Source organism: Oncorhynchus clarkii, chromosome 12 (genome assembly GCF_045791955.1).
Source record: "Oncorhynchus clarkii lewisi isolate Uvic-CL-2024 chromosome 12, UVic_Ocla_1.0, whole genome shotgun sequence".
Taxonomy (NCBI): Eukaryota; Metazoa; Chordata; class Actinopteri; order Salmoniformes; family Salmonidae; genus Oncorhynchus; species Oncorhynchus clarkii.
In genome coordinates, this window is record NC_092158.1 from 79,798,426 (window position 1) to 79,812,462 (window position 14,037).

The window sequence follows — 14,037 nt, forward strand, 5'->3', positions numbered from 1 at the left end:
TGGCCACACACCTCTCCAAAGTGTGCACAGTTCCTAAGCATTTTCAATGCACTTTTATGAGTCAAAGAAGAGTCTTCAACCAGAAGGATTTAGTTTAGCTCTCCTAGCTGTGCTGTTGAGGAACTAGAGCAAGCACACTTGTAGTTGTTTAGTTTGGAACACAACCCTGCATTCCTGCCATCACACAATTACTGTTGTTGTTTACGCAATCCAAAAACGGTCCATTATAAATCGCAATCTGGGTCAGGTGGGCATGATTTGAAAGCTTGTTCTATTGCCTACATGACTAGCTAAGTTGTAAAGTAACAGTGTTAGGCTTTCACAAGACAATTCAGAGAAACGGATTGTAATCTTGGTGCGCACAGAAAATATTCATGAGTGCATTCAGGTGTGTGTACTGCGGCAAATATTCTTCCCAACAAACAAATCGTCTCTTTCTGTTAAAAAAAATCAGGGTATGATGCCATGTCATCTGGTAACTATATATCAAACAAAGTGATCATAAACACTGACACAGTTTTATGATTTGGAAATGTGAAGTTCACATTTGGTCTCATGGATGTTTGTGTTGCTCGTATGACATCAAAGCTGTATTTCTTATATTCCTCAACATCTCGTCTTTCAGAATACATTGATTCATCTTCATTTACATAATTTCCCTCACTCAGACAACAAAATATTTGTAAAAGTTGCCCAATTACTGGGAGTGATTGAGGAGACCTCTGGCACGCGTGTTGCTCAAGTTCAGAAAGGCTGTCAGTCAAAACCCATACAGCACTGTGAAGTTCAGAGCCAGAGCTCTGATGTCATGTATAGCATGTTACTGTACAGTAACTGCATTCCAATTTAGGCACTTATTAGTGCCCAAATCTGTCATTTTCAATCCATATACAGGTACGAGTGTAAAGGGCTACAAAGATTAGGACATTTATTGAAGAAAAAATCCACCGCTATTTGCTTTCCTTCATTGAAATCTGAAGGGTTATCAGAAAGTAATTGTAAATTGAACAAAGCCTGTCTTTCAATATAGCATGTGCTAATCCCCTAAATGCCAAATCTGTATGCTTAATTAGCTGTTGAGATGTCAATGATGAAAAGAGCACCCCATGTCACCTCTTTTTGTGGTCTGTGTTTTAAGGGATCAAACGACCGTAAGACCTCATTAACTATATGGGGCTCATCTTTTACGACAAGAGCTCAAGGGGATTACCAAACAGTTGCACTTTGTGTCTGTCAGTCAGAAGACGGTGATGGAAGTTGTTCATCCTGTAGTGTCTTCTCATTCTGCCCTTAGGCTGTTTCCAGCTGTGCTGCCCAACTGTGAGGAGCTTAATGACCTCTTTTTGTTCTCTCTCTCTCTCTCTCTCTCTCTCTCTCTCTCATTAGACACCCAACAGCAGGACAATGGAACCCTTGTGGACACTTCATCTAATGAGTTCTATATATTACTGACTGTGACATTGTTATGTGTATGTGAGAGTATTGTCTCAAAAGTATGGGGTGGGTTGGTTCAGTTTTCAGTTAATATGGTGTAATCTTCAAGACTGCAATTCTATAGCTGGCCACCAGATGTCAGAGGTCAAGCTTTTGAGTGACAATGGATGGAGAAGAACTTTGACAAGGCACAGAGGTAACATATGTTCATTAATACAGAAACAGGTGCATCCATTTTCCTCCTTAGACTGTCATTATGACTTTTAAAAACAATTCACCCATTGCAAGTAACAATTTACATGATTAAGAAAATATAAAATACCCCCCTGTATATAGTCTCGCTATTGTCATTTTACTGTTGCTCTTGAATTACTTATTACTTTTATTTCTTATTCTTATCCGTAATCTTATCCGTATATCCAACTGCATTGTTGGTTAGGGGCTCGTAAGTAAGCATTTCACTGTAAGGTATACCTGTTGTATTCGGTGAATGTGGCTAATACAATTGGATTTAATAACAGTTTATTATTTACATACATATGTTCAATGTGTGTGTACAGGTCAGATGTAACTTGGTGGTGGGCTCAAAGTAAACTTACAGGTCATTAATTCACTTGTATAATCGTTAGGTTCCTGGGTCATTCAAAATGCACAAAAACACTGCTCCCACCAATGTAAAGTGCAGTTTAGAGGGTTCGGAAAGTGAAAGTTAGATGTCCTCCAGTGATTTTGTTTTACTTTTCCTGTTCAAATATCCCAAGTATAAATACATCCACTAAGGGTTAAAAAAAGATGTTTTGAGCAAAATGGTGTTTTAGAGACAACTGCAAACTAAGTTAACTTCAAGGATTTTGGAGTGGCAGGTTTGGGGCGGCAGGTAGCCTAGTAGTTAGAGCGTTGGGCCAGTAACCGAAAGGTTGCTAGATCGAATCCCCGAGCTGACAAGGTAAAAATCTGTCGTTCTGCCCCTGAACAAGGCAGTTAAATAAGGCAGTTAACCCACTGTTCCTAGGCCGTTATTGTAAATAAGAATTTGTTCTTAACTGACTTGCCTAGTTAAATAAAGGTTAAATAAATCAAATAAAAGGAGATGGTCAGATGTGATGTCATCAGCCTCCTCCTTGTTTGAGGAACAATAGAGAACAAAAGAGGAAAGTACCACCTGCCTCTCCCCCTGCTTGTTCATGTCATACCTGGACCACCTATTGAGATGTGCCTTTTGTTAAGTAAATCATGTGTTAAATGAGGTGAAAAGGAAACTAGTGGACATTAAGGCCAGACAGAGACAGCACACAGGCGCTATGTTAAACATGTCTTTATCTAGAAGCCACCACCATCTCAATTAGTTTACGTGACAGACAGGAATTTATATGTCTTTTGAATAGAACTTGCTAACGGCTGTTGAAACCTCATACTTTTGTTTCAGACATGATGTGAGGGAAATATTACATACTTTTTCTTGTCATTCATACTGGTTTCTTCTCAAGCTTGTGCAGGGACTGTTAAAACAGGCAGCCCAGTTAACCAACAACAAAAAATACGCTTTTTACACAACTATTCTCATTCACTGTTCACAGAGGTCTTGAATAAACAAAGCTAGCTCCTTACCGCTTCCCACAATCCCAATGCTGAATTGTATCTTAAAGGCCCCGTGCAGTCAAAATTCTGCATCATATTGTAAAGTTTTGCATCATATTGTACAACAGCTGATGAAACTAACAAGATTTGATCAGTATTATTTCCTGGTTGAAAATACATTCTACAAAGGACCTTCTAAACATCAGGTTTTGCATGGGTGGAGTTTCGGCATGCCTGGTGACATCACCAGGTGGTAAATGAGTTAATAGATTAATAATAAAGAGTTCCAAACCTCTCTAACAATAACAACTAGTTTTCCCTTTTCTCCTCCCCACTCGGACCACAATTATTGCTTGTTAAAACGTTTAATGCTTAAAAGCAACAAAAAAAACAATTTTGATAATTTTAATGGAAAACCATTACAGTAAGGTACATTATTGTTACCCATAAATGATTTGATATTTAAAAAAACGGCTGCATTGGGCTTTTAAGACCCTTTACCAGAGCCAACACAGGTTTGGTGTTGTTGACTCACTCTTCACGGGTTCCAAGACTAACACACAAGTTGTAGCTGGCTCAGCTGTACAACCCAAGTTCAGCAGAGTAGGACATAGGAGCATTTTACAACTCACGCTTATACGTTTTTGGCTCGGACATTGCACTAAAAGAGGAGAGTGGTTTTACTCAGAAAAGGACTTGCTACAACACAGTTCCCCAAAAAACAATCATCCAGATTACTTTAATCCATAAAATGATCAAATGTAGAAAATATGAGAAACATTTTTTAAAAATCTAAAGATCGTTCTTCCCTTTTTGGTGCTTTTTCTGTTCACAGCAAAATAGTATTTGTTTTTCAGCAGCACATTTGTCATGGAGTGTCTTTCTACCTGGCCTGTCTCCTCTTACAGTTAACTTTGGCATTAGAACCTGCCACCTCAGACACATATTGTCATGGTATTGGTCATCTACAGGACGGTTTCCCTTTTCACTGAAGAATGGCAATCCAAGTCTTCCCAGTTCATCAATCTTATTTAGGATCCAGTTTAAAATCACAACTGACAAGAGGTGTTTAAACATTCAAGTTTGTCAGTATGGAGTAACCCGCAATGTAGAATTTCACTATCTTCCAGCATACTGTCACTGCAGGATGTTCCTACAGTCCAGTCAACCCATTGGCTGCTGGATCTTATTCAACCTATTGAGAATGTGTGCATTTCCCCTGTCTGTTATCTTCTGACCAGTTTGGCACATCAACGTGGATAAAAAGCATCAATACTCCAGTTGTCCTTGTCATCGTGTGTCAGTAGCGAGTCTGAGGATTCAGACTGGTAGGGTGGCACTGTTGGCATCCTGAGTGGATGGGCACTGAGTGGTTACCTCTGACTGAGTGGTAAAGTCTGTGTCAGGGTGCGGAGGGTAAATGTTCTGGGGATGAGGGGCGTCTATTACAGACCCCAGAATGTCAAAGGGCACTTCAATGGAGTGGCGGATGCTCTCCTCATACGTTGGAGGGGGCTGTGGGAGAGAAAGAGTAAGCTTTGGTTAACACTGCTTTAGAACCTAGGGTAGGTGGGTACGTGTCAAATGGGTGAGTGGATGGCTTGATTTGAGTGGGTCGCGGCTCATCATATCAAGCTATACTTTGTGACAAAGTGAGCCACTTAGAATGAGTCACCTTCCTAAAATAAAGGTTAAATAAAAAATAAATAAATAAATGCTAACACTCATAATTGAGAGGCTATAAAAAATACTGAAAATGTTAAACGCTATATATTCCACACACACAACAAAATAACCCATGACCTTCTAAAATTACATCCCATCTAAGATTAGAGACTCCATTTCCCAGGTGTAGGTGTTTCCTAGCGTGTATTGGCTGATACATGATCTCTAACATCAAACCTAATGGCATCATGTTAGCGTTTACATGACAGATTAGGTTGGCAGCACCCGGGCTGCCTTTAGCATCACTCCTCCAGTACAGAGCCTATCTCCGTCATCAGCCAGCTCCTCACTCCCTGACTAACCCCTTATCTTTTAATTGCTTGGGGCCCCCGCGGGCGGCAAGGACAGCCCTGCGCGCCTATAAAAACACCACACACGTACAATGCAACAAAGTTTCACTCCAGCCCCTACGGCCACAGCACAGACAGGGCAATTATGGGGCATCAGACCCCCTCTAAAGTCTGACAGGGGCCACTTTGAGCTACCGGCGACAGGATGGGGGACAGATGGGAGGGCACTTATTCACTGGGACGTTTACTAAAGAAAAAGAGGAGCAAAAAAAGACAAGTAAAGGAGGAAAAAAGCACAACGCTGCATTCTCTGCCACTGTTTACACTGAGGACGCAAGCTTTAATTGTGTTTGATTTGCCTTTTTCTCATTACCTTGTTTGCTCGAGCATTACGCAAGTCAAAGCCCCGGCGAAAGATCAACACGGTAAAACCTGGGAATGTGCAGTCTGTGCATCACTACAGCAGAAGATGAGATGATAGGGCTCCTATTTACGGCGTTCTGAATAGTGTTTCATCTTAGAACAAGCTCCAGTTATCCTGTGACAGCACATTCATAATGAACAAAACCTCTCATTTATTCTCTTTTATAGGTCACTGCACTTAGGAGTAAACAACAGATTATATATGTGAGGCTCTTTAATAATGGACTAAAGATTGACTTTGGTAACTTTCAATAACCTACACTTTCAGGCAGCGTTCAATACTTATGAGGACACATGTCACTTATCTCAATGCTACCCGTCCATCCCCCGGTATCTTACCTCAGTCAGCATGGCGCCGTTGAGGCCGAAACGGTCAGCGATCATCATGTGTATCTGTCTCTGGCGGTCCTTCTTCCTGACACTCTCGTAGGAGGGCAGCCTGGGGAGGGGCGCCTCCAGGGAGGGCAGGCAGTAGCTGGAGGGCAGGCCGATAAGGAACAGCTGCCCTGACTGATGGAGAGAAGAAGCAGACAGCCGGGGAACACAATGGAACAGTTAGAGAGATGTCACAAACACTTTGATGGAAGATACTGCTGGTGTCTGTTTGGTCATGGAGAATCCTTGTCAGTGCATCACTGCTGACTATACGCATCAGAGCAATAAACCTATCCACACACAGCAGTAGCGGGGCCTCCTGTTCCTGGAGATGTTTTACAAGAAAAACATTGTACCAAAAAACAAATAAAATAAATATTATTTAACATTATAAAACATGACAAATGTATATATAATATGATATACTGTATAATATGATTTTATTAAATCTTGGAATTGGTCTGAGCTGGTATTGCTTATTTTATAAAGCAATGTACATGTGTGTCGCTATACCCCCTTGAGGGGCCCCCTGGCCTGAGACTGGCGCTGCGCTGCTGGTTAGCTGCTGGTGATTATGGCTATATGAAATTGAATTGGCAATAGCCTTGTTGGTTAATTTAGTAGAAAATACACTTTTATATTCCTGTGCCCTTATCACAGTCAAGACATCTCTATTTTATAGGTAAAATATTCTGGAATATATAACAAAATAAATAGAAAATAATATTTTTGAAAAGCAAAGATTTGCAAGTGCGAAGTGAGATGCACATCTCATGACTGGAATGGTTACTATTTAAAAAGAGTGACAATTTGAGCAGGGTCTCATGAGCTCAATTTTAAGTTGAAAGAGAATTTATTCAGGGATATAAACCGTATCATTTCTTATTTTCGACAATATACATAGATGTTAGTTCGGATTAGGTTCTGCCTGTTCTTTGGACATTTCTAAATGTATTTACAATTTTACATTGCATGATTACGCATGAATGACCCCATGACACGACACATCTGTTTGGTGAGTAGGTTTACTATAATGTTCTTCCCTGTAGAACTTTTTTTTAAATGGCATATGAAAGCAAAAGTAGTCTATTCTATATTACATAATTAGGTTGAACTATATGACAGTAGTAGACACATGGGATTCAGTTCCCTGTGCTTGACTACAGAGAGCAATAGCCTATCAAATTGATGTGGATGTGTTTGCTGCTTATGTTGTAGACTGCGGTCTACCTGATCATGCATGATTGATGTTATTTAGTTTACTGTCTGACTTATCTAAAGAGCAAGGTGTAGCCTAGGCCTAATTCTTTCTCCATGGTTCTGACTTGTCTGCTCGTTGCACATTGCCTTGTATCAATCTGTGCGCTTAATAATCCCGGTGCAGGTATAAACTACTTAATGATGATTGACGACCATTCAAATATTAATGCATTTATGATACCAGCTACTTTGGAAGTTATAACCCCCCCCCCCCAGCTCCGCCTGACACACAGGTATCAATGGGACTGACAACGTATTGACTGAAAACGTATTGACCCATCCAGTGCTGGGCCTTTTTACCTGTGAGTGTGTATTGTCGTGAGTCTGTTCCAGACAGGGGTTTCCCACCAGTGTCTGTCTGCTGCTGTAGTACTGAGGAGGGGCATCCTGCAGGAGGACAGAGGGAACAGTGATTAATCTGAGTTAGACTATAGTATGATGAACCCTCCATTAGCACATTAACTACAGAGATGACTGAACAACTTCTAACAAGCCTACATTTAAATTTGAGATTCAACAAGAATCTAATTAAAATAGAGATTGAATGTCGACGATCTGCCCAACGTTAACCTTGTACAACATCCCAAAAGTCTTGCGAGGTTACATTCTGTTTTGATAACACAGTGGTAATCAGTCTGGTAATTGCGAGGCTAGCCCAACGTCCCAATTAGGAAGACATTCCCTAATTTCAGCCTCATTGACCAATTGTCATGCCTTGTTTCATTCGTTTTGGACCTGACTGTTTTAGCAATACCATAAATTATCTAGCCAATAAGACGACCACCCTACAGTTTCTGTGCCTCCTCCCAGTCCCACCCATTTCAAACAAGATTAGGCAGGCTCACACTGTATGAGGTGCTGGAATTCTTCAAAAGCCCTGCCGGAAAACTAGGTGATTACCCTGGGCCTAAATGAGTCTCTTTGTATTGGGGACAATACAGTGTCCTATTGTGCCACCAGGGTCCCTAGCAAGAAACCACACAGTGTGACCTTTTCAGCATCTCTCTCTTTCCTTGTAACTGTAACAGGTTCCTCTTAACAAGCATGCTCAAATACACATTATGGCCCCCATAGTTAATTTGGACGACATTACATAGCATTACAACAAAGGATTTTTTTGCCTGAGAGAGTTCAATCCAGCATTACAAATGGCCACTGACTTGCATAGTTAAAAAAAGGTCAAATAAAATAAATAAAAATCAGGATGCGTGATGAGTAGGAGAACGGTTGTAGCAATTTACATAGGAAAATTGCCCCACTGCAAATCACGCATAGGGAAGTAGGCTTGTTCATATTGACAAAATGGTCACCTTCAAAACATCAGGGCCAGTTTGATGCCTGCCTGAACAGGGACATCACTCACATTCCCAGTGATGCAGTTTGACCTTTGTCACCACCCCTCCAGCATGTGACAGAGAGACGCCACAGAAACATTGATGTCAAAGGTCACCTTCCCTCGCTAGGTTGCACTTTCAAGGGGCGAAAAAAGTCTTCAGGATAAAAAGGGGAAATGTCCTTTTGTTTACTGCCTCTGATTCACCCAGCGTGAAAAAGCACAACCGTGTAAAATCAGAGCTGAAGTGGGGGGAGGACCCCATCGGCAGTGTGCCTTTTTCAGTGCCGCGACCTGAAGGAGAGCCATTGTTCCCAACACCCACAGGAGGTTCTGGCCATTATTCAAACTGAAGCAGTGAAAGGTATGTGGCAACAACACATATAGAGGAAAGTAAACGTTCCATAGAAAACAATAGAGGATTTTTTCCATGTGAGCCTCCCTCGCAATCTGGCTTGCCTTCGGGTTGGTGTCCTTGTAATGATCTTGTAACAAAACCACCCTCTTCTGCAACATGCCTCAGTTAACCAGTCACTATGACTATATGGGTGACTGGATAGGATTTCAGGGAATGTGTGAACAACATAACAGGGACACCAAAAACAACAAACTGATTTCAACAAATCGGTTTCTATATAAAAAACAACTTAAATCGTCAGGAAACTTGATTTTTTACTTTGCTCACACCGCCAGCTAGCTATGTATTCTTTCACCCAGTACAGATCCCAGAGGTCATCTCCATACCCACCAAGATCTTTCCATATTTACACCCTGTCACCCACTGTTTACTATATAGACTAGACTCCCCTCCCCACACTGACAATATGTTAGGAAATAGTGACGAGCAATGTTGTCTGATGTGTCATGTGTGGGTTATTCTAGCTGACAGCAGGTCAAAATGGCTGACATGTACAAGAGGACAAGCCTGTCTATTCCTGACAAGAGACAGCAAAACTTTTCTCTAATCTGCTCAGGCCAGAGCCAAACATAGCAGAGACAAAGGAGATGTTGATGTTTCCTGTCTCTCTGAGAAAGGGAAAGAGTTGGAAGGTATGAGTAGTGTCCCTGTGCTCCAGAGATAACATACTAACCCTACCCCAGGGACGCAGGTCAGGAAGAGGAAACATGGAGGATGGGCAGAAACTAAAAACTGACCTCCATGGAGAGTATATACGTCCTGTTCCCTATTTCCTGTACCAAGTTAGGGACTTGAATATTGGTCATAGTTTGAAGTTGTTAAATAGTATTGATATGTATGAACCTCCATACTTTGGGCATCCATCATGGTACCATTCATATTGTCTGCTAAGTTCTATTCTCTGGGAGGGAGGGGAAGGAGGTCAACATGATACAGAAGACTCCTCTGTGCCAGTGTTTGTGTTCCTCACTCAGGGGAACACTGAATATTGCATCCAGTTTCTGGGTGAGATTTGCCAGTAGGCTGTGCAGAATATGCTTGTCTGCAGTCAAGATCAGATTTTCCTCCGCCCTGTGTTAGCCAGTCATATGTTTTCATATGTTTTCATACAACATGTTTTGAGTCAAATGTTTAGCTAAACAATCTGTTTGTAATATTCTCATTGTAGTGGTGTTGACACATCACAAGATTGGCGCAGGTATCAATAGCATTTGTCAATGCTGCCTCACCACACACTATGGCCCATGATTGCTTTGGCACTCAGGGATAGTTATGGAAGCTTGAGCTCATAGCCAAAGCACTGTTAATAATTCCATGAAATGCAAATGCGTGGTTTTACAGTGATCATATCAAGTTTATTCTGGGCCTGTTCCCCTAGCCATGCAAATTAAACGTGCCAACTCTTAATGGCGCTACATTTATTTAGCATGGTACATTTGGCCTCAGTCACATCTAATCTGTATCTGTGCCTAACTTTAATTTATGGTTTGTTTACAAGTGACACTTTCTCATTAATTGTATCTTTCAATAAAATATAGTGAGTGAGCTCAAGGTCCTTACCATGTCTCCATGGGTGTCCTTGCAGCAGTGAGGTTCTTTCCGGTATATGGACAGCAGCACCACGATCACCACAAAGAACACCAGACCTGAAACTAGTAAAGGAGAGGAGAAGAGAAAACTCATCACCCACTGTTAACAATGCATCAAAATGACAATGGACATGCACTTGTACAAAAGGTGCATTATGTAATGCCTCAGTCTAATGAATGTAAAGTAATAGTTTATTGTAGTGTTCAGAACACTGTAATATGCAGTTGCTAGGGGACAGAGCTTTTCCTGCTCAGGTCACAGGTAATTAAGTTGAAACGCTGTGTGGACATACTGTGTAGACTATTTAATGGAACGCTGTTCACAATATGTTTCTCAATCTGTGGACAGGGATAATTGGCAATCATAATGTTAGTCGCAGTCGATTTTCCACACTTAAAATTAATTTACTATCAAATATAAATGTGAAGTCAACCATGTAATTCATCTTCTGATACAAAACAAGTCCAAGAGGAACACTAGTAGCTTCAAGATAATACAGATAGGTTCTAAAAATAGAAAGCTTCATATCTTATGTGGTAGGCAAATAGGCTGCTATCTACAGTGACAGCAGCTGGCGAACAGTGTATTCAACATATTCCTTATCACACCACCACAGCAGTGATTTGATGAAGTAAAAGGATCCATCACTGGTGTGAACAACCTGCTGAGGCAACTCCCCATCCAGATCTATAGCATAGGTCAGTGGTCCACATAGGCTACACTGTTGCAGTTTTCTACAACTTTACAATAGTTGTGTTTTGTCCAAAGAAAACGAATGAACACATACAACTGCTATTAATGTAACAGGCAAAAGTGACATGCCAATACGCCTGTTTATCATAAGAGATGGGTTAATTACAAAAACATGCCTAAGATTATATCTGATTCTGATCTATGCTCAAATGCCACCATCAGTTTCATGGAAAATTTGACATTTTGAGAGATTATAATCTTACTTACATGCTGCCACAATGACCGTGAGTTGATCCGATGTTAACTGAGAGGGGGTGGTTGGAGTTGAAGCGGTGGACATCTCTGGCGAATAGACTATCTACACCCAATTGGATCATGAAGTCGGAGGGTAAAAGGGGACTGTTTTCCTCAAAGGGCCCGAGATCATAGATTCGGATTATTTTCCTTATCCCTTGTACTATTCCAATGCAAGAGAGACGAGCTCCAAACAAGAGTCGGATCATGAAAACTCACGTCGGTAAACATGCCACAGTATTTGAGTCCTAGGGCGCACTGTCGCGCTCCCAAATTCCGTGACGTCGCGGGGCACCGGACAACAAACCTTCCTTGTACGATGTTGATAGACACGCGCGCGCAGTCACCAAGGAGGCAACTTGGTTGACACTGGTTATTAAGTAGCCACTGAACTCATAGCAGCACACCGAGTGCTGCTATGAGTGCTAGTTTGTATTCTTCATGACAGACTAGATAGGCTTAACCATCAACCAGACTGACTATATAACACACTAATGCAAATAGTTTATTTATTTGATTAAATGTAACTTATTGACTACATTTACAACATCACGCTTTATAATATCGTAAAGTTTACAAAGTAAGAAGCCTAAATAGTTATCTTGGTTGGGAATCCCAATATTAGGGTCCAAATCAGCCAGGAGGACATCACATTCCAGCGTTGTAGTCACAGTTTACCTTGGAGAAGATGCCTGTGATGGGATAGTGTGCATGAGAGGGAAACAGCCTGTTGGTGGAGTCCAAAACTGCATCTCTGCTACATGTACAGTTCCTTCGGAGAGTATTCAGACCCCTTTGACTTTTTCCACATTTTGTTACATTACAGCCTTATTCTAAAATCTATTCAATATCCCCCCCCCCCCTCGTCAATCTACACACAATGACAAAGCAAAAACAGGTTATTAGAAATTTTTGCTAATTTATAAAAAAAAATAAAAAACGAAATATGACCTTTACATAAGTTGTAAATGCTCACGTTCCTCCTCTCTGGCTGCCTATCATTTTGTTTAATATTTTTAAAAATAATACTTTTACCTCTTTTTTGTGGTATCCAATTGGCAACTCCCATACGGACTTGGGAGAGACAAAGGTTGAGAAACATGACCCAACCAAGTCGCACTGCTTCTTGAAACAATGCCCACTTAACCCGGAAGCCAGCCACACCAATGTGTAGGAAGAAACACTGTACACCTGGCGACCATGTCAGCGTGCATGCGCCCGGCCCTCCACGCTAGAGCGCGATGGGACAAAGACATCCCTGCCGACCAAGCCCTCCCCATAGCCTGGACACTGCTACAGAGCCTGGACTCGAACCAGGATCTCTAGTGCCACAGCTAACAACTGTGATGCAGTGCCTTAGACCACTGTGCCACTCGGGAGGCCCAGGCTCCCCATCATGGCCACACATTATGTACCATCATTATGCACATCAGCGCTCATTGAACTCCATTGCCTTGTTGATTGCCCCTCCTATCTGTTTGTTCCTCGGTTAAATCCCTGTGTCAGCATTGATGTCTTTATTTTCCCCTGTCCAGAAGCTGTTCCTGTTCTGTTTCATGTCTGTTGTTTATTAAATGTTCACCCCCTGTACCTGCTTCTCGTCTCCTGCGTTGATCCTCACAGAATGCTGACACCAATATGTGAAGCATCAGGGAGTTCTTGTTTTTGTTGGCAACGTCGGGTCCGGGTGCCGTCGCCGATGCAACCGGGGGTGCCTCAGCTGGCTTGTCGGGCTTCCACGCCTCAGTCGGCTCAGCTGGCTCGAAAGGTTTTCTTGCCTTGGCTCGGCAGGCGCCCATCCCAAGTCATGCCTCAGCCGGCTCATCGGGCTCCCACGCCTCAGTCGGCTCGTCAAGCTCCCACACCTCAGCCGGCTCGTCGGGCTCCCACGCCTAAGCCAGTCCATCGGGCTCACCCAGGTGGGACCCCGGGTGGCGCCCCTGGGGGTGTAAGGTCACTCCTGCTCCCACTTCTTCTCTCTGGAGCTAGAGGGCGCCAGGCTGCCCATCATTACACACACCTGTCACCATCATGTGCATCAGCACTCATTGGACTCACCTGGACTCCATTACCTTGTTGATTGCCCCTCCTATATCTGTTTGTTCCTCGTCAGATCCCTGTGTCAGCATTGATGTCATTATTTTTTCCCCTGTCTGGACGCTGTTCCTGGTCTGTTTCATGTCCATTGTTTATTCGTCAATCCTCACATAAGTATTCAGACCCTTTACTCAGTACTTTGTTGAAGCACCTTTGGCAGCGATTACAGCATCGAGTCTTCTTGGGTATGACGCTACAAGCTTGGCACACCTGTATTTGGGGAATTTCTCCTATTCTTCTCTGCAGATCCTCTCAAGCTCTGTCAGGTTGGATGGGGAGTGTTGCTGCACAGCTATTTTCAGGTCTCTCCAGAGATGTTCAATCAGGTTTAAGTCCGGGCTCTGGCTGGGCCACTCAAGGACATTGAGAGACTTGTCCCGAAGCCACTCCTGTGTTGTCTTGGCTGTGTGCTTAGGGTTGTTGTCCCGTTGGAAGGTGAACCTTTGCCCACAGTCTGAGGTCCTGAGCTCTCTGGAGTAGGTTTTCATCAAGGATCTCTCTATACTTTGCTCTGTTCATCTTTGCCT

At 42.4% G+C, this 14,037-nt stretch overlaps 1 protein-coding gene across 1 annotated transcript; it reads right to left on the reverse strand.

Moving 5' to 3' along the window:
• Nucleotides 1–1,627: 1,627 nt before the first annotated feature.
• Nucleotides 1,628–11,746, reverse strand: LOC139422288 (uncharacterized). The gene is made up of 5 exons (XM_071173478.1): nt 11,387–11,746; nt 10,397–10,488; nt 7,386–7,472; nt 5,790–5,960; nt 1,628–4,527 (listed from the first exon to the last, which is right to left on the reverse strand). The coding sequence occupies exons 1-5, from the start codon at nt 11,457–11,459 to the stop codon at nt 4,333–4,335; spliced, it is 618 nt and encodes a 205-aa protein (XP_071029579.1). The 5' UTR covers nt 11,460–11,746; the 3' UTR covers nt 1,628–4,332.
• Between the last annotated feature and the right edge of the window lie 2,291 nt (nt 11,747–14,037).